We start from the raw sequence: 18,727 nt of genomic DNA on the forward strand, positions 1-18,727 counted from the left end.
CAGTTCTCAAATCCTCAAATGTATCAACATCAAATGCAGATGAGAATGCAACAAATGAGACAAATGAGCGGACAGGGAGGCCCTCCGGGATATGGAGGTCCAGGTGTTCCACCATTCCAATCGCCAGTTACTCCTGGACCTGGTGGATTTGGAATGTCTACTGGACCATCTTCTGTGCAAAGATTGAACAATTTTGTTAATCAATCACAGTTTGGACCGAGTAGTGGACAATCATACGGTTCTATACCTCCAATGATTCCACAATCTCCAAATTTCAATCAGCCCTTCCCAGGAATGGGGAATGCTATGATGAGTCCAATGCAGCAACATCAGTTCCACCACCAACAGATGATGCAGCAACATCAGCAACAACACCAACACCAACATCAGCTACAAATGCAACGGAATCAGGCCCAAAATCAAAATCCACAGACCAACAACCAACAGGCTGTTCAACCTTTCCAACCAAGTGCACAATTCCTTCAACAGCAACAATATGAACAAGTGAACGCTGCCTTTAATCAAGTGAGTTTTCTTAAATAGTTAGCGTCTTCAATCTATTCACAATTTCAGCTTTCTGATCGAGAGAAACAGAAGTTCAATCGCCGCCAAATACAACTGTTACATGGAATTATGCCGACTTCATTGCAGCCTGCATCCATAAAGGCACTCCGTAATCCTCCAGATGCTAATATTCCTTTCAAGAAACCAGACCCTATCTATCGACATCCCGACCTCAATATTCCACGTGGAGACAGTTTGACAATTGCTATTGTTCTTTCTGATACCCTTCTCGATTTACATTTCGATTCGGTATTCGATGCATGTCCAATTTGCTCGTGTTCCGTTTCCATACGTTCACGAGATCTTGGTATGTACATTACCCCACATATGGTGTTGAGTTCGAGAGAGCGAGGGCAAACTAATATGCGGGAATATACAGTTGGAACTTGGAGTGGTTTCCATGTGAATTCGGCCACTAATTGCACATGCGGATTCAGTGCTATCCGACATCGTTATCTTTCGTGTTGTTCTGGCTTATTTGAGGAAGATGCAGATGAGGCGACTACTTCAGAACATGCAATGGCCCCCGTTATTCCACCATTGAATTATCCTAAGAGTGAGTTTTTATTTTATTTTAGACTATTCTTAGCATAAACTAGTTTTCAGGAACAGGACGAGATATGACTTGGTTCGATTCAAAATCTGTTCATGACATGGCTCTTCTCAATCAAATTCGACAAATGGCGTTTTCTAACAGTATCGGAAAAGCTGTTTCTCAAATGGCTAGCGGTGCAGAGCATGCAAGAAATGTTGCAATCGCTATGGATGTCGGTACAGATGTGACTGTTCCTTCAGAATACATTCTTTCACATGTGGACACACTTGAACTTCTTATGCTCGGAATGTCAGCTTTAGGTCCAATGCAAAGTAAGTTTCTCCTTAAGAATGACATATATTAATTACTTTAAAGCTTTAGAATCTGGTATTGGAAACCAAATCGCATCCCAAAACAAATTCCTCAGCTATTTCCATCCATGGGGATTCCAAACTGCCAATGAAATAACTGAACTGGAAGCATCGGAATGGGTTGATTTGCTTGGAATTGTCACACCAACGCTCGAAGTTTCTATGAAACATGCCAGACATTTACCTGCAGAAGCCCCATCGACAGTCGAAGGACCAATGACTTGGAAGCAAATTGTGACGAAAGCCATTCGAGGAAAACCATTATCGGATGATGATGAGGACTATTCATTAACAGAACCAGTACCTGCAGTGATGAGGGCACTGACCAAGGAAGCTATCAGAGCTGCACCGAATATTGAACAATATTCCGATCAGGCCTCGTTGGGTCCCATAGATCAGCCAAAGGATGTGATGTACATCACAATCATTCCAGATGATCCAACCATCTATGAAAAAGCTGTTGAGTTTATGGACAATGTGACGGCCACTTATGAACGAATGAGATTGGGTCGCCATATACCATTCCCTGTTTCGACTGGAACTGCAACTAAATTCCGTAAAGTACATGAAGAACAGCAGAATCAGTTTACGTTTTCTGAAAAAACACCGCAGCCTGAAAATGAAGAGAAAAAGGAAAAGGATCGTAAGGACTATGATGACTACTTTGGACGAGAACCAGTGGAAACTGATCTTGATTTTTGGATTAGAAGAGCAAAAAGAAAGTTCGAATCGTATGAAGATTTGAGAAAAACAGAAGATACAGCTATTCCTCCACCAGATCCATTTGATAAAGAGATGTCCAAAAATATCGTTTATCGGCACAGGATGAGCGGTTTTCCGTTCCGCGAGGATAGTTATTATGAACGTGAAGGAATTCTGAGAGTTGGAACACCATTAGAACGATCTAGACTTCAACATACTGTCACGAACACCCCAGAGTTTGAAAACATGACTAGACATTTGAATGATAAGAATGGATTCGTCACCAAATTGCGATTATACTTACAACAAATGGAGGATTTGGTGCATCACGCTCTAATTGAAAATGCTGAAGCTTTCGAGCGAACTGGCTATCGTTATCAGTTGGCTGTTGAAGGTCGTTTGAAGAGGAGACAACACAGGAAAGATATAAACGAAGAGTGGCTTAGATACGAGTCAGCGAAACTACTTGAAGACGAGGTAACAATACCTGTGCAACCTGAGGAGGCTGATCTCTGTACTGGGGTTGAGGTTGGAAATGAAGGGAGTGTTCCATGGGTGAATGACGAATTGCAAGAGAAGAAAGAATTGAAACAAAAGGAGAATGAACAGTATCCACCCGAAGGGCATCAAGCACCGTCCCCCGTTCCGGCTGGAATGATTCATATTCCTGAAACACGTGAGTTTCAAAAGATATTGTCTATTCTAAACAACTGTATTCAGTGTCGAAACAAGAAAGAATGGTCCAGCCATCACTCAATGATATCTTCGCGGACCCATCAACTGTTGCTCCAATGAATGCTCAGAACATATCATGGAAGAAAAGAGATACTCATGTCCCGAACCCGTTCCCATCGTCAAATCAACCTCCAGTCGCTTTCGAAGCTACTGGTTCACTTGATACAGATGCGATCTCAACACTTCCACATGTTATCGTTCTTTACGTTGTTAATCCGTTCTCGTACGGACCAGAGGGGCATTCAGCGATTCATATGAGAATTGCAATTCTAGCATTTATTCGTGCGTTCAATTCTATTATTGGTCGACTGCCATTCCAAAAACGTCCTCAACTTCAATTAGAAATCATTGGCCTCGAGAGTTTGGATGACGTGGCAAAATCAATTCCTGATTATTTCAACGATCCAAAAGTTCCATTTGACATTCTTCATGATAATCAGATCAAGTTTGAACGAACTGCAGAAGCTGAACAGGCTGAGATTGTCCGATCATTATCAGTTGCCGTGTATACACATCCTCGTGTCTTCACACCCGATGTTTATAAATCAGTGTCAGCAAGATGCATGACTGCGTAAGTAAAACAAGTTTTTTAAAACATTTTCTTCTAAAATTAAGACAGTTTGTAATGCTGAATTTTTCCATTTCCAGATTCGGTCCCGGAAGTCAAATCATCAATACCATCAACAACATTGAAAAGATAAATCAAGATTCCTTCTTCCGAATGTCAAAACGATCGAAAATGGCGTTAGAAACTATCGATGGATTCAGGCATCCTGGAATGATGGCACCACAACAAATTGAGAAAAAGAACTATATTGCATATCGAGTTCCTTCGAATATCCTTTGTCTGGCACCCCCTCCACCTGTTTACCAAATGGATGAAGACGGAAAACCAGTGTTAAATCAGTTGGATGAGCAAACACTTTTCATTTCATATTGTCTCGTTGGAGCGGATTTCCTTGTGGCTACAGCGACTGATGCTCAGGGAAAATTGATTGATAACTGTGTTGCAAATATCAAACCGAGAAGACAAAGAAATCAAGTGTATCGATATAGAAATAAAACTCAAATTCTAGATGGAATGGGCAAATTGTGGTCATTCATTTTGGGTGTAATGTCATCGGACATTAAGAATTGGAGACTCGTTGTTGGAAGACTTGGACGTATTGGACATGGAGAGTTCAGAGCGTGGACTCATCTCCTCAATAAAACTTCATTGCTTCGATATTCTGGAAGTCTGAAAGACATTTGTAGTGCTTGCCGAAGTATGCCAACAGCTGTCGGAACTCCAGCAATTCTGTCTGCATGTCTCATTACTCTTGAACCCGAACCAAGTATTCGTATTATGCCTGACTTCCAAGATCAATCGGCAACGACGAAGAAAAGTTATATATTCCAAACTCCAGGAGACTTATCATGCACGCACATATTGACATTCCCAGTTGGAACTGAGATTAATGTGAGTTTTAAAACTTTTCCAGTAAAACTATTTCTACTTTTTTCAGCTCGAAGTACAAGATCAAACCGCCGATACGAAAGCCGATGAGAACTGGGATTTCAATGATTTAGATATTATGGAGGGTCTTGATGATGGAGATACCGAAATTATGAAAGATCTTGGACTTGAAACTCCAAGTAGCGCAGCGATTCGTCAAAGTGGTGGAACTTCGATGTTCTTCAGTGAAGACTCTTCTTCGATTGAAATTCAAAATCAACCGCTTGCCTCTGGATACTATATCTCAACTGCACCAGCACCTGAACTCCCCAGTTGGTTCTGGGCGACGTGTCCATCTGCCAAAAGACATTCCCCGGTGCATCTTAAATCTTCGTTACATATCAATATCAGTGAAGTAAAGGTATCATCAAAAATCAAAATGACGGAGTTTAATATGTATCCTTCCAGAATGACGATATTGCGATGGAATCAGCGAAAGAAAAAGACAAAGATAAGGAAAAAGAAGAGAAAGATGTCCATCCACTCGAATCACGTCAAACTGAAGAAGTTCTTCGACATGTACTCGAGTCATATAATGCTCTCTCGTGGCTTAATCTGAATCGCCAAACCGGAGAGCGTTACAGTTGTCTTCCGATTCATATCCAACATCTTTTGAGACTTTACCACAGCGTAGCTCGTCTTCTTGTCTAGGCGGTTCGTGAACTAAATCACATTATTCCCCGGTTTCTTAACTCATGAATCTCATATTTTATAGTACGTACTCACAGCAGAACTGTTTCTCAGAATGATCTACATTTATTAGTCCAAATGATATCTTTTTTCATATCTCATTTGCATTTATTTGTTTCACTTTTCTTTCGCTTGACGCATGTATACTTATATTCCTGTTGATATATATGTACTCATTTTATTCGATTCTTCCTAGAACGCTAACTATTCAAGAATTCGTTTCTGATTGTTCCTTTTCTAGAATTACTGAATAGACGTGTGTTTGTGGGTTTCAACCTTTTCCCTGTCCTCTCCTAATTCTCGGGTTTTTCAAATATTACTTTGTTCGGTTCACAGACCGTCTATCCTACAGCCAACTTCCGCTATTCAACCTTTGTTGCAATTTTTATTATTATGTATTTACAAATTTTTAAACTTTTTGTTTATGAACGATTTCCCATTTACGTATTCTCACTGATAATTTATTGGAAAAATTACAGAAATTTAATTTGAGCAAATATCACGGTCAGCGCGGCAGTCAGCATTCGGTGCAGCAAGGAACAATCTACCATTATGACAGACACATACTTGAGTCTGTGGACTGCCTCGTCCATCCGAACGAGCCAATTTCTCCATATAAATTGATGAAGATTCAAGACGAATTTCTCCCTGAAAATAAGAAATACGGATTGCTTTACAATTTCGATTTGACCTGTTTTGATGAAATAGAAATATCCAACAATGAATTGACAGAAACTTCTCCAGCAGCAGCGAGAATTTCAATATCTTGTGCAGCATCAACAGAAACACTTCTAGTTGGAGACTCTAAACGAAGTGGAGAATCTGGTTGTGGACGAACTGAAGATGTTTGAATTGCCCCTTCGAATACACTTCCTCCATCATCTGAGAAATAAAAATTACAAAATGTTCCATTCCAGTTTCAGAATTACCTAAAATCCTCAGGTTCTCAAGTTTCAATCCGATCTCATCTGAATCCGCGAAAAAGAGCAATTTTTGATCTTCATCGAAAACTTCGAACCGTTCACAAGTCACTTGGGCCTTCCCTTCTGGCATCAATGAGAATTTGGATGCCACGTCACCATTTGGTTTTCTTGCTTGGAGATTAACACCTCGGAATGAATCAATTGTCAGAGTTTCTTCCTGAGAAATAGAATATTCAGGAATGACAGAAAATTTCGAAAAATAATGAATGAGTTCTACAAATAAGACATCAACTATGTTCTATTTTGGAAAAGACTTACATCGAGAGTGCTCAGTTTCGAAAAATGAACAGGTCGATCGAATTGTGCTCTTCCTTCGACTCGAATTCCATCTTCTTCAATTTTCAGAGTTCCAATTCCATTCGGAGAGAAATCCAAAACTGAAATAATCCAAAATGTGAGGGAAAGATTCAATACAATTCCAATGGCAAGAATCAGAATGAAGAAGTAGAGAAATCGTTTTCTCCATCCGTAAATTCCAACTCTGGAATGAATTTATTTTCATAGAAATCTATCAATTTTCGTCAATTACCTATAAATATCAGCATCTGCGACTGGCTTAGTTGTCGAATGAATAACAGTTGTTTGTGATGGATATGCTTGAGAATGAGAATAAGAAGTTGGATATGTACTACTGACTGGTTGAACCATTGTCTGATGAGATACTCCTCGCGATAGACTTTGCTCATTTCGAGACCATACAGGTTCATCGGGTGGACCCATCGCATAAACAGGATAGCCTCGCATTTCGACAAGCCAATCGATGGAAGTATGGAATCGAGAGAGAGTCGTTGGCAAATGGAACAACGAGTGTAATAGGAGAGAAAGAGATGGGGAAAAGATTCGTTTGACTGAAAAGATGAAGAAACGGCCCGCCGTGGTGATGGCTCTTTCTCTTGTTGTAATAGATGGGTTCGTCAAAATAGATGACAAAGTATTTGACGTGTCAATGAAATTTGATAATGTTTGATGGGTGGTTTTCTTGTTTTGATTGATGTTTTTTGTTTCTGCATCCGGCATTTCGAAGATTTTGGAGTGGAAGTGGATCGGTGGATATTACATCTGGATTTAATTTGGAATCTATTATGGATTTAATTTGGATTTAATTTTGGAGTAAGAAATTTGTGATTTCATCTTCTAGAGGGGTTCAATGCAGGAAAACTAAAAAATAACTAAAAATAAATTAAATAAAATGAGGGTTGAAAATGAAATCTGAACATACAGCTCGGCAAAAACAGATGTTCTTTCAGTCAGTTCCAGGTAGTTTCTCGTGGTTAAGGGTTTATTTTATTTTATTTTGAAATACAATTAAAGAATCGTGAAAATGAGAATTAAATCAAATACAACCAGTATAGTTCAGAATAATTAAAGTGGATGTGGTACCATTCAGCACAAAAATTGAAAGTTTTGAATTTTTTGCAAAAAATGTCGAATTTTCGATTATGTTTTTAAATTTCGATCAAAAGACGAATGTATGTATATAGGATTCCTGACTATTTTTTATGAGAATTTCGTCAAAAAAGTGTGAAAAATATAATTCTACTGAAACACGTGTTTGATTGACAGTATTCATGTAATGGTTTCGAGAAATCTATTTTCCATTTTGAAGATCTTCATGGACTTAGGCTGATTGAGTGTATCTGTTCCAGAGTTCGTTGAATTTTCTATACTATGTTCCTGTTGTTCGAATACCTTTTCGTTTTAATAAATGAAACCAGAATAGCATATTTTTTTTGAAATTGCGTCATACCCTTCATGTTTTTGTAGTTCTTTGCAGATTTCAGCTAATTCACTTTTTCAGATGCGTCAATACCGTAGTTCTTCCTCTCTTCTTTGCCCCAATTTTCCAATTTAAGCTATTGTTTTCCTCATAAAATAATGGCAACCAATTGGTTTTTTTCTCACATGAATTGTTTCTCAATTCGAATACGAATCTCCATTGACACGAGACACATACATATTGCATTGATCAATAGAATTACATATGCTGTCTTCTTCTTTTTCTTTCTTTTTCTCTCTCGTTTCGGAAAATTATTCGGCGTTTCCATGTCACCACACTCTATCTCTTCATTCCGAAGCGTCTCTTTTTTTCTTTTTTGTTCCCAAACTCTTTCTCTCTAGCTCTTTTCCGTCGAGATGTCTGACACTCTCTGTCTCTATCAACCCCGACCGCAAAAATCGACGAAGGCTTCAGTCGTGGCCTCTCGGGGCCCGGGGAAGGAGCCACGGCTGGCAGAGACCCTAAAATGGCCTCGTCTTCCTACTATTGTGAGTTTGCTCTTTTTTCTAACTCTAGTAATCAACTCATTTGTTTTCCAGAAGGAAGACCATTCCGTCTGCCCAAAGGTAGACAAAAGCATTTACGAATCCATTGGATCAATGGCGAATTGCTTTCAAAACACGTCATCTTGTTGTACGTGGCTTTCTGTACTATCGAGACCGTAATCGAGCCGAGTGATGCAGTGATCACCTAACGGTAAGACTCATCTATTTCTGTTTTCCATAAAAAAAATAACTTCAGATCGGAACAGTTGGGAAATGAACCAAAAAACTATCCGTATCGCGTGGATCCATTGGAATGTCTGAGATTCAGACCCACGACCACGACTTTGATTCGCTTTTTTTCGCTTTTTATCTTCGGGAGTTCAACGAATGGTCATCCTAGAAGAGCCTGTTAACCAGCAGCTGAAAAAGTAAGTTTATTCGAATTTCGAGTGTCTGCAACCCCATATCCGCTTCGTTTCAGCGCTTCAGCCGCCGCCACCCATTGCAATGTCTGAAACAAAGGACGGCAATGTTCATACCTACTAATTGGTTGAAGAAAACTGGACCCTATTAATTTTTTATTTTATTCTGCTATGAAAAGCATGCATAAATCTGTCCAGGGGGAAATCTGTTTTCTTTTTCTTTTTCACATCTTCTTAAGATTAGAATGATTCAGAGAAAAACAGAACAGTGAAAGTGTTCTTATCAACAAAAAATAATGATACCCACTCAGAGAATCGGCATTCCTTTTAGTACAACCCACTATTCACTTTGAACTGAAAAATATTACATCTGTCATAAAACGTCAACGATTCGTTTCCTGTGGTCGGATGCGTCTTTTTGTTCGCGTTTCGGAAAGAAAACGGCAAATGAAAAAGAAAAAAAAAGATTAATGGGAAAAAAGCCCCTTCGTTTCTATGGATTGTCAAGGAGATTCAATGGGAAAACGTATAGTGAAATGATGTTTTTCTTTTCGGATGAAAGAAGGCTAGATTGGCGAATTTTCAAGAGAAAATAGAAAAGGGAATGAGCTGATTTCATCATTTTCTTACATGAGACGAATACTGAAACTTGAATTTTCAAATGAATAATCAAATCAATTTGAACTAGAATAAAAAACTATTGAGTCAGAACTTCGAAGATCACTACCGATTAGTTCAGAAAGATTTTTGACAGAGGAGGCTTGAATGATGGAAACAACTTAACTAAATTGTTAGGCTCCTGAAAAGACTGTCTGATAGCAGTTTCCTATGCAAAAGTTTCATACAAGTTGAAAATTCTCCATACTAGTGAGCGTGAAAACTCGAAAAGGTTTGCTTGGTTTTTCTGCAGAAGTTAAGTATTTCTCTTACAAGTCAAGTTCTCAATACCGTCAGTGTTTTCTGAGCACGAATAGAAAATGGAAAAACAGTTTTTTACTCAATTTCAAGCCTTCACAAAGTTATTTCCCCACGACAGCTTTCAAATACTTTCATCTTTTCTCATGTATCCGTTATTCATTATTTTGGATTTCCGGAGTTCTTTTTTCCTTTCCTTTGCAAGGGATTTATAGCTTCTACTGAGTAAAATGTATTCTTTTTTTTCCAATTAATATCCCAATTCTCTGTTTTCTTTCGCCTAAAATTTCTTTTCCAATCCAATAAATCTTCATGATTTAGCTTTTCCTGCCATTCTTCTTCTTCTTCAATTTCCTTCTTTCCAACTTCATCTCCCATAGAAATATCGAAAAATAGCCATCCTTTCCAGCCATGCTCTCTTTTTCTTTTCCTGCTTTTCACTATTTCTCCTTCTTAGAAACACATCCCCATTCTCTTCTGTCTCTTCTTTCCAAACGTACACTTCTCCGCCCCTCACGACTTCAGCTCTCCCTTCTCGAAACTCCGCCCACTTTTATCTAAAATCGATGCAGAAGCAGAGACCTGCTGCATATACGTCTCAGTTCTCTCTTCTCTCTCTTTCTTTTCCTCACTTGGCCTCCCAGCAGTCACTTTTTCGCTTTTGGCCAATTCATTTTTTCTCCCTTGCGCCTTCTTTTCTTACAAAATTATTTTCCAATCAATTATACATTTTCAGGTAATTTCTCCTACCAATACGCTGAAACGGTAACATGCTGATTCGACGTAATTGGTTTCCAAATGTGTGATTATATCATCTGAATCCACATCCAACAAGGTTGTAACCCTTGTCCCTCTCCTACTCTCCTCCTGCATCTTCAGCATGTGCTGACTTCGTGTCGTACTAATAAGTGAGTTTATTTTTTCAGTTTGGATTCTTTTTGCTCTCTAAGTTTTTCTTCTTTTCAATAAATTATCTATTTCAGGCACCCGGTTCACCCAAAAGAATAGTCAAGGCAGGGTTGCTGCTCACCCAAGTGGGACGTAGTGTAAAGCCAGAGAAATGGCACAAACGATCCCCCCCAACCTTCTAGTGTGTTCGAGAATTGTCGTAACACTATATCCAAATCCGAGCTTTATGGCTGAAACGGCAACGTATTGCTCAAAAAACCTCTCTAACTCATAACCTCGCTGAGTTTTGAGAAACCTCTTGCTCCGATTGACTTGCTCTGGTTAACTTCTAATTGGCCATCTCATATCGGACACTTGAGTTTTTTTTTCTCCTGGAATTGTCAGTTTATTGCCTCCAACGTCCTCTTCATTATCAGGACGTGGAGAATGGCCAACGGATTTCGCCCTCCACGATCCTCGATTTGTCACCGGAGTTTAACGAATGGTCATCCGGATGATGTATTTCCCGTTGCTACATTTTTTTTGGTCCCTATGTTATTTTATGTTTCCAATAAATGTTCAACGCAAAAATTGTTATTCTAATTCAAACGAATTTCGCTGTGCACTTGGCTGAGTATCAAATGCATGCATAATCGAAAGTAATGCTATTGATCGAGAGGGTCTCGTGGTCACCAGAAGACACGAGGCATTCGAATGTCTGGAACCTCTCATTCCGACACAGTCTCTTCTTGTTGGTAACAACATTCGTCTGAGTCTCTTTTCTATTGATTCGTTTGACTAGCTGAGCGAAGTGAAGGTTCTCTCATTGCATTGCTGTACGATTGGCCTTTTTCGTCATATCAGCTTTTTCACAAATTTTTCAAATAGTACTCATTTGCCGAAATGCTAAATTCCTCTTCTTAATGAGATTCAGAATTTAGAAAAACAGGGGGAGAACCTGCGATTCTGATTGAATCATCTTCTTTTCAATACTCCGTCTCTTTAGCAAAGAATCCGCGTAATCAATTCTCTTATTTTCAGACAAACGGTCTCTGCTTTAGGTATGAACCTATCGAGCTTTTCACTCGATGGTAAGTTAATCTCGCTCAATATCATTCTAGAATCAATGAATTCTGTTTTCAGAGCGTTTGCAATGACTTTGAGTCATAATGAATGTTTCAACAACAATGTTGATCATTCAGCATCATCTTCACCGGTAAACCTCAAAGTTCGATAATCGAACGTGGTTGAAAATGCGGATGTCGTCGCTCACCATGTCCTTGTCTGATCGCTTTTTGATGGAGGTTTGAAGCGATCGGAGGACTCAGTCGAAGGACGGATTTCAAAGTTCGGGATAACGAACGGGAACGTGCCTTCAACCACCAAAATTCAACATCGAAGGTGGCTCAACTCGGTTTGAAGAACAACGAATGGTCATTCAAACTGAGGAAAAATTCTCAAGTCTGGCTACGGAATGCCTTGGACTCCAAAATTTGAAATTAGAAAGTGAACATTTCAAGGACTTAATGATTATTTTGGACAAGGCGAGAGCCAACTGGCAAGCCATCAAGCTCCTATCCTTCAATGGTACTTGATGATGGCGTGGTAACTACCACGATGGCATTTTTGAATGCCTCCTACTGGAACTCAACAAGAGTTCTCAGGATTTCCACAACTGATACAACAGTTGTATGCCTCAATATAGGCAATTGTTACGAGTAACAAACTCGAACAAGGAGACGCCCAGATGGATAAGTAAGTGAAATTGTTGTCCTGAACCATCGTCTTATTGTCTTTCATTTTCAGACAATTTCATCCGGGAATTGAAGAAGATGGATTAAACGAAAGATCCATGAGTTAGTGGATAGAAAGTCCCCATACTCACCAACACACAAACCCCCATCACCCTGTTTTCTATGAGATATGTAATATTATCTCATCGAAGACTATCCCAGCCACCGCCCTAGCAAAGGGACATGGCATCGGAAGAAGAGATACGAAGCAATAAGGTTTTGAATCCTGATTCAAGTAAGCGGTTTAAGAAAATAATAGCTTCTAGTATATCGTGTTTTCAGAAATGGAACGCTCCAACCCGATGGAGAAAGAACGCGGACGTCTTGGACGCCGATGCCAGCCTGTGATGTATCACGAATTGTCAGTTTTGACCTCTCACAGGACTGTAAAAGACATGGGGAATGTTCGAGAATCGAACCCAAATGTCTCAATTAATCAATTAATTCAATTGAATCGAAATCGAAATCGAGAAGCGAGGAGGAACCGATAGTGGAAAGATGAATAAGCTCACTGTTCGGAAAATCCGCCAAAAAGGAGAAGGATTTCTTCCGGAATGGGACCGACTGAATATCTGAGAATCAGATCTGTCGGCTGATCCCCAAATGAGTCCGTAAATCTTAGTGGCTGCGACAGGCATCACTTGAGTTGGACAAGACGAAGGAGAACAACGAATGGTCATCCTTCTACAACATACATTCGAATGGATTGAAGAAACTCATGCAAATCGTCAACGAGATTATTAAACTTATTGTCGATGACGACTCACACTCTCCAAGCCATTGAATGTGCCACCACCCCAAATAGTTGAATGAACATTCGACTACACGCTGACAACAATGCCAGAAGTTTGGCTATGGTAATTTTCAGAGTGTCCATGAAGCATTATCAATGCATATTTTCAGATTGAATCCACAAGGACTCAACTCAGTTGAACCCGGCCGCCAATCAACGCAAATGCCGTTTGCACACAATTCCGCGAGAAGCAGATATCTCAACAGGACCATTTGAAAATGAATTCAACTTGACATGTTTTAATTGAAAGTCTTTACTTTTGATGACTCCAATGTTTATAGTTTTCCTGTTCGAAATAAACGCTTTTCGAAGCACACACACACCAACAAATTATTGTCTGTTGAGCACACTTTAAAACAGAAAATGTCGAAGAGATGATAGAGTACAAAGCTGTGACACAAGTTTAAGAATCTGGCTCCATTCCGAACGTGAAGCATTTACTTTCAGATTCTCCCAAGAACTAAACGGCCTCTCATCAAAAACCGTTTGAATCTTACAATCTTGTCATCGAACCTTCAATTCTGATATTTGCGTCCGACAATCCGATGTGTTAATTTGAAATGTTTCAAATGATCTATGATTTCCCCTCGAGTCCGCATTTGCGTCTGTAAAATGTTTCTTCAGGCAAATGCCCTTGAAGCTTCCATTTCCTGGCATATACTATGAATAATCAAATTTGCATGAGCGTAATTGTGCCGCCTATCGTACTAGAATGACCACTCGGGTCTCCATAATCTTCCGATTGTGTTTGCTGAGGGCAGATTGATGTAAATAGGAACTATGATTGTCTGAGTCTCCTGGGCCACTACACTATATCATTAGACACCTGACAACTGTCCACAAGATAGTCCAGTTGACCTCTTCTTCTTCCCTCTTTCTCCCTTCTTTTCTCCCCGTTTCCCTTCCATTCTACTCATTATTCTTTTCTGTTAACCTCCGATAGAGCTAGCTTATTTTCGTATTTTCTTCACTTTTCATTGCGAAAACTAATTCTATTTTTATGAAATTTCAGACTTCAAACTTGGGTGATGTCTTCCTAAGACAATCCTCAAACGTCTTGAAAGACTCAAACGAAAGGATAAATCCAAAATATTCGAGTCTAATAAGACAGTTCTGAACTTGTTGGCATGCGTTTTCTCCCTGCTGCCTTCGATCTTCTTTGCTCCACAATTTGCCTCGTTCTTGCAGCATCAAAGAAAAGTTTTCTTGCAGCATCGAAGAAAAGTTCAGGTTGGTTTTGATACGAATTTCGAACAAAATCCATCTCCAAGACATTCGAGTAATTTCCTATTTTTTTTCAGAACCATATTGACCCAGCGTCAATCATCAAAATATCGAATTCAAAGTTTGAGAATCAAACGGATCGATTATCTGCGGAGTTGAGTTCGGCCGCACGAATACATTGTAATCTGAGAAGTTACAAACCAGTATAGACTCAATTTAAGAATATGTCATGTTTGGTGTAAAATCTAATCTTCCTGCCATTCTGAAGTATATTTGAAACATTTTAACCGTATGCGTGTGTCTCCTTCTTCATCTTACAAGAAAATTCTAGGATATTGCCTTCCAGTTCCTTTTCTAATGGCTCAGTATAGTAGTTTTTTGTCTAGGTATACAGTATAATTTCAAGTACAGTATGTCTTTTTGTTTCCAGATAAGCTATCACTTCATTTAAGTAGATTAGTAGAATATTTCTTTCGGGTCATTTGTAAAGTCTGAGAATCAGTCACAAGTGAATCCAATCAGTATAGTAGCCGGAGGTCAACGAATGGTCATTCGGCTTCCCCTTCCCCCAATTTCTCATTGTCAAATTGATTCCTTTCCCCGCTCTGTCCCTCATGATCACTTTATTTCTTTTGTTCCATCTCGACTTTTTTTTTCAAAATGCGAATAAACGTTCCAATTGCGATATCATGTTTCGTTAGTCAAAGTTTCAGAATCGAACCAATATTCTCGATAGTATTCAAAGAAAGTTAGCTAAGGATCGGTTTCCAGGAAATATGGATTTGAATTGAACGACAGAAACAGATAATGTGTAGATACGTAAACAGTTTAAAACTTTCGTTGCTTCACCAAATAAGAACTGCCAGTACCATCAGGATTAGAATGCACTTACGCTCTTGTTTCTGTTTTGTTCTGATTATCTGCCAAGGAACTCAGATGATGTGTATTCTGTGGGTCAGATAGTATGAGACGGTACTGCTGAGTTCTAATTCCTACTTGTTTTGGCATGGGAAAGCTCTGTTGTGGTAGCGAACCATCGTGTTTTGAAATTATATAATTCGAGGTTCAATGAGATCTTTTTTGGAATCGTGAAATCTAGCTTTTCTGACAGCATTATTCATCTTACTAGTCTGTTTCAGGTAATATCAAGCTCTTTCCCACAAGAGAGTTCAATGAAACTTCCTCTCACAAAACCTCGAGATCTATGTGAGAAATGCAATCTCTCTGAACTCTCATCTGAAAACCTAAAAGAGATCTTTGTCCCAGAAGCTCCCCCTCTACCAAAAAGTGGTTCATACATCGAGAACCACCCGCGTTGTTCATTCATCGGTTTTTGTGCTCTTTACCATCCAGTTCACTTTTTTCTCGCCTTCTCGTAGTCACTTTTCAATTATTCATGGGCACTTCACTTCCTCTCACCAAGTCTATTACTTCCTCTTGATAGTTTTCTCATGGGAAATATAGATTTGCAAAGCGAAAAGTCATTCTCAAAGTTTATGTACAAAAAAAGAAAGAGAGGAGTCGATGCATAGGAAAATGAAATTGAATTATTTTTTCTTCTTTCCAAAACATCCACCCATCATTGAGTAACCACATCCACCTGAAAGAAGTTATAGATTAAAAAACAAGAGAACAGGTTTTGAAATACGGAAAACTCACCGTATCCTCCGCCAAACATTCCATATCCACCGTATCCGAGACCGTATCCACCCATTCCATATCCTCCAAAACCACCGTATCCACCGTAACCTAAACCATAACTTCCTCCAAAAAAGCCTCCTCCGTATCCTCCGCCACAGCCCATGCCTAAATGAAGTGGGCAACTGACAAAGAAGCTAACAAAAAATGAAAAATTCAAAAAGTTACCTAATCCACCGCCATATCCACCAAATCCGAAACCACAAGATTGAATAATTGTGGGTAGAAAGAAGAGAATAGAAAGAAGAAGAAATGAAGAGTTCATGTTTCTGGTTGCTCAGAATGTTTATTGAGAAGCCATTGCCTTTTATGGTAACATTGGGGGAAGAACTAGATTCCAAAAGAGCTCTTCAAGGGGCACGACTTCTTTCTATTCTAGAAAGCAATTGCAAATATTTGTGCGACAGTTTTCGGAAGAAAGAAGTCAAAATAACAAGTCGACAGTGTATTCAATATTTATATTTATTTTTGTCATTTTTGACCCGTCATTCAAACAAATGAGACAAAAAGAGTGAAGAGGAAGCACAGGCAAGCTGAATATTAAGGAACAAATGAGAAGTGGAGAGACCCAATTGGAATGAGAGAGAGCGAGTGGATGACCCGAAAATTATGGAAAAATTAAGATGAAAGAGGTAGAAGGATAAATATTACAGAGAAAATGATCAATTTGGAAGATGCTCAAATGATAGAAGATGCGATTCACAGATTGGTTTAGCTGTGTAGAGAGGTCCTTGTGAATGAGTGGCTGTTGATTCTTCGAGTTGACACACTTTCTGATGATACATTCGACGTTGGAAGGCACATGTCCACATGATGTAGAAACTCTAAAAAATCACGATATAGAGAATCTTCACTCTAAGATTTCCTAGGATTTCCTAGGATACTGAAATTGCATAGAAATGATCTTCGATGTAGATGTAAACTTGTCACGGGCCGGGCCGGGCCGGGTCGAAATCTAACAAAATCTCGGCCCGGCCCGTTTTGAAACATTTTTGAAATTTTTTTTGAAATTTTTTGAACTTTTTTGGAAAAAGTATAGTTTTTGACCAAAAATTTAAAATAGAATCAAGATGTGAATATTTATGATAATTTTAGCATTTTCACTCTATTTTTTTCGAAAAAAAAAAGAAGTAAAAGATGGGTACCCACTTTTGAATCCGGCCCTGCCTCAAGAAATTTCGGCCAGGGCGGGCCGGCCCGATTTTCGACAAGTCTGGTAAAATGTAAATCCACTTTTACAGTTCTCTTACCAGTGATATAATTCAACCAGTTACCAACTACAAAATGTTTTCTGTCAAACACGCACTTTCCCTATCCTGTTGACAACATACCTGTGCTGCTAATAGAATCAGAAGAACTGCGATTACACTGAAAAGTGCTGGAGTTTGTGAGAGACAATCGTTTGAGTGAACTGGCCGATGGGTGTTCTGAAACTATTTTAATTCAATTTGAGCATTTTAAACGAATCTCTCACCTTCTTTGATGAGCTCAATGTTTGTTGTGCATCACAATCTCCTTTCTCTTTCTGTAATTATAGTTTGCTTTGAATGAGTTTTGAAGGCTTGAAAACTTACCAAAACAACACTGTAACAGCACACAATATCATCTGTTGCATTGGCAACTGGACGTTGTTTTTCGAGCTCAACATCTGCCCACGAACAGGAAATAACTTAAAAATAATAAATCAGTAAAGTTCTTAATTCTGGGAAAACCTACCAGTTCCGCACTGATTCAATTTCAGATGTCTTTCTTCACACTTTGGAATATTTGCTTCTGGAACTTTCAAGTAGTCGTTACATTTGTTGGCACAATAGACAGTTCGCATCAAATCTGCATGAGAAATGGTGACTTGTACGAACAAAAGAAGAACTGGAAGGAGGTGGTGAACCATGTCTATCGTCTGAAAATAATAGAGAATAAAAGGAAGTAACCAGAAATTGATGGATAACAAAAAGGGCAGAGGAAGGAATTTTCGAAAACAAGAAGGGCTTGTATGAGGAACAAGGAACAGAGATGAAACCATAGAAAGTAGAGGAAAAGGGCAATTCATTTGGATAAGACATCACTAGAGAAATTAGGGAATCAGGATTGTGCTTTGATGATTAAAATAAAGAATAATATTTCGAGTGGAAGTGCTTCGGACATTCAAATAAGAACGAGTGATGTAAGTTGTTATAATTGAATCTTGCAAAACAGACGGCTTCTTCGGAAGACGTAAAAGGATTTAAGAGGAGTCAAAACCAAAACAAATGGGTCAAAGATAAAAATTTTAAAATGAAAACAAGCTATTGTTCTCAAGAAACTGCAAATTGAAAGACTAGTTATTCTAAGATTCGAAAAATCAAAATGCAGCAAATCTCTAGCTTATCGCCCAAGTGTTGAATCTGTAACAAACCCTAATCAAAAATAAGTGAGAATACCTTTTGATGACAAGCCATACACGATATTTCATCTTCATCCTACTCCTTTTTTCCTTTTCTTCTCAAAGTGTTGATGTGGAAAAAGAGAAACTAAGACAAATCTGATTATCTTCTTTCACGGAAAAGCTCTTCTCTCTTCGCCGTTTGAACCTATTTTTAGAAGTATAATAAGAGAAAATGAGCTTGTTATAGGGGAAGTTAAAGGGGAAGGAGTAAGAGACATTGAGAAGAATTGGA

General features: G+C 38.9%; 5 protein-coding genes across 5 annotated transcripts; 2 read left to right on the forward strand and 3 right to left on the reverse strand.

The window, feature by feature from the left end:
* Window positions 1-5,575: 5,575 nt before the first annotated feature.
* Window positions 5,576-6,819, reverse strand: GCK72_005595 (uncharacterized protein; the record flags this gene model as incomplete). Its single annotated transcript, XM_003117115.2, has 5 exons — window positions 5,576-5,740; window positions 5,784-5,974; window positions 6,022-6,232; window positions 6,334-6,556; window positions 6,605-6,819. The coding sequence occupies 5 exons, from the start codon at window positions 6,817-6,819 to the stop codon at window positions 5,576-5,578; spliced, it is 1,005 nt and encodes a 334-aa protein (XP_003117163.2).
* Window positions 6,820-8,208: 1,389 nt separating this feature from the next.
* On the forward strand, window positions 8,209-8,517 carry GCK72_005596 (uncharacterized protein; the record flags this gene model as incomplete). Its single annotated transcript, XM_053725252.1, has 2 exons — window positions 8,209-8,340; window positions 8,392-8,517. The coding sequence occupies 2 exons, from the start codon at window positions 8,209-8,211 to the stop codon at window positions 8,515-8,517; spliced, it is 258 nt and encodes an 85-aa protein (XP_053589446.1).
* A 4,021-nt stretch (window positions 8,518-12,538) lies between these two features.
* On the forward strand, window positions 12,539-13,139 carry GCK72_005597 (uncharacterized protein; the record flags this gene model as incomplete). Its single annotated transcript, XM_053725253.1, has 3 exons — window positions 12,539-12,590; window positions 12,638-12,741; window positions 12,978-13,139. 3 exons carry the CDS (start codon window positions 12,539-12,541, stop codon window positions 13,137-13,139), a joined length of 318 nt encoding a protein of 105 aa, XP_053589447.1.
* Window positions 13,140-15,919: 2,780 nt separating this feature from the next.
* Window positions 15,920-16,335, reverse strand: GCK72_005598 (uncharacterized protein; the record flags this gene model as incomplete). Its single annotated transcript, XM_003116867.2, has 3 exons — window positions 15,920-15,972; window positions 16,032-16,178; window positions 16,239-16,335. 3 exons carry the CDS (start codon window positions 16,333-16,335, stop codon window positions 15,920-15,922), a joined length of 297 nt encoding a protein of 98 aa, XP_003116915.2.
* Window positions 16,336-16,732: 397 nt separating this feature from the next.
* GCK72_005599 (uncharacterized protein) lies at window positions 16,733-17,961 on the reverse strand (the record flags this gene model as incomplete). Its single annotated transcript, XM_003117468.2, has 5 exons — window positions 16,733-16,894; window positions 17,402-17,497; window positions 17,545-17,595; window positions 17,645-17,739; window positions 17,787-17,961. The coding sequence occupies 5 exons, from the start codon at window positions 17,959-17,961 to the stop codon at window positions 16,733-16,735; spliced, it is 579 nt and encodes a 192-aa protein (XP_003117516.2).
* Window positions 17,962-18,727: the final 766 nt, after the last annotated feature.

This window comes from Caenorhabditis remanei, chromosome II (assembly GCF_010183535.1).
Source record: "Caenorhabditis remanei strain PX506 chromosome II, whole genome shotgun sequence".
NCBI classification, from domain to species: domain Eukaryota; kingdom Metazoa; phylum Nematoda; class Chromadorea; order Rhabditida; family Rhabditidae; genus Caenorhabditis; species Caenorhabditis remanei.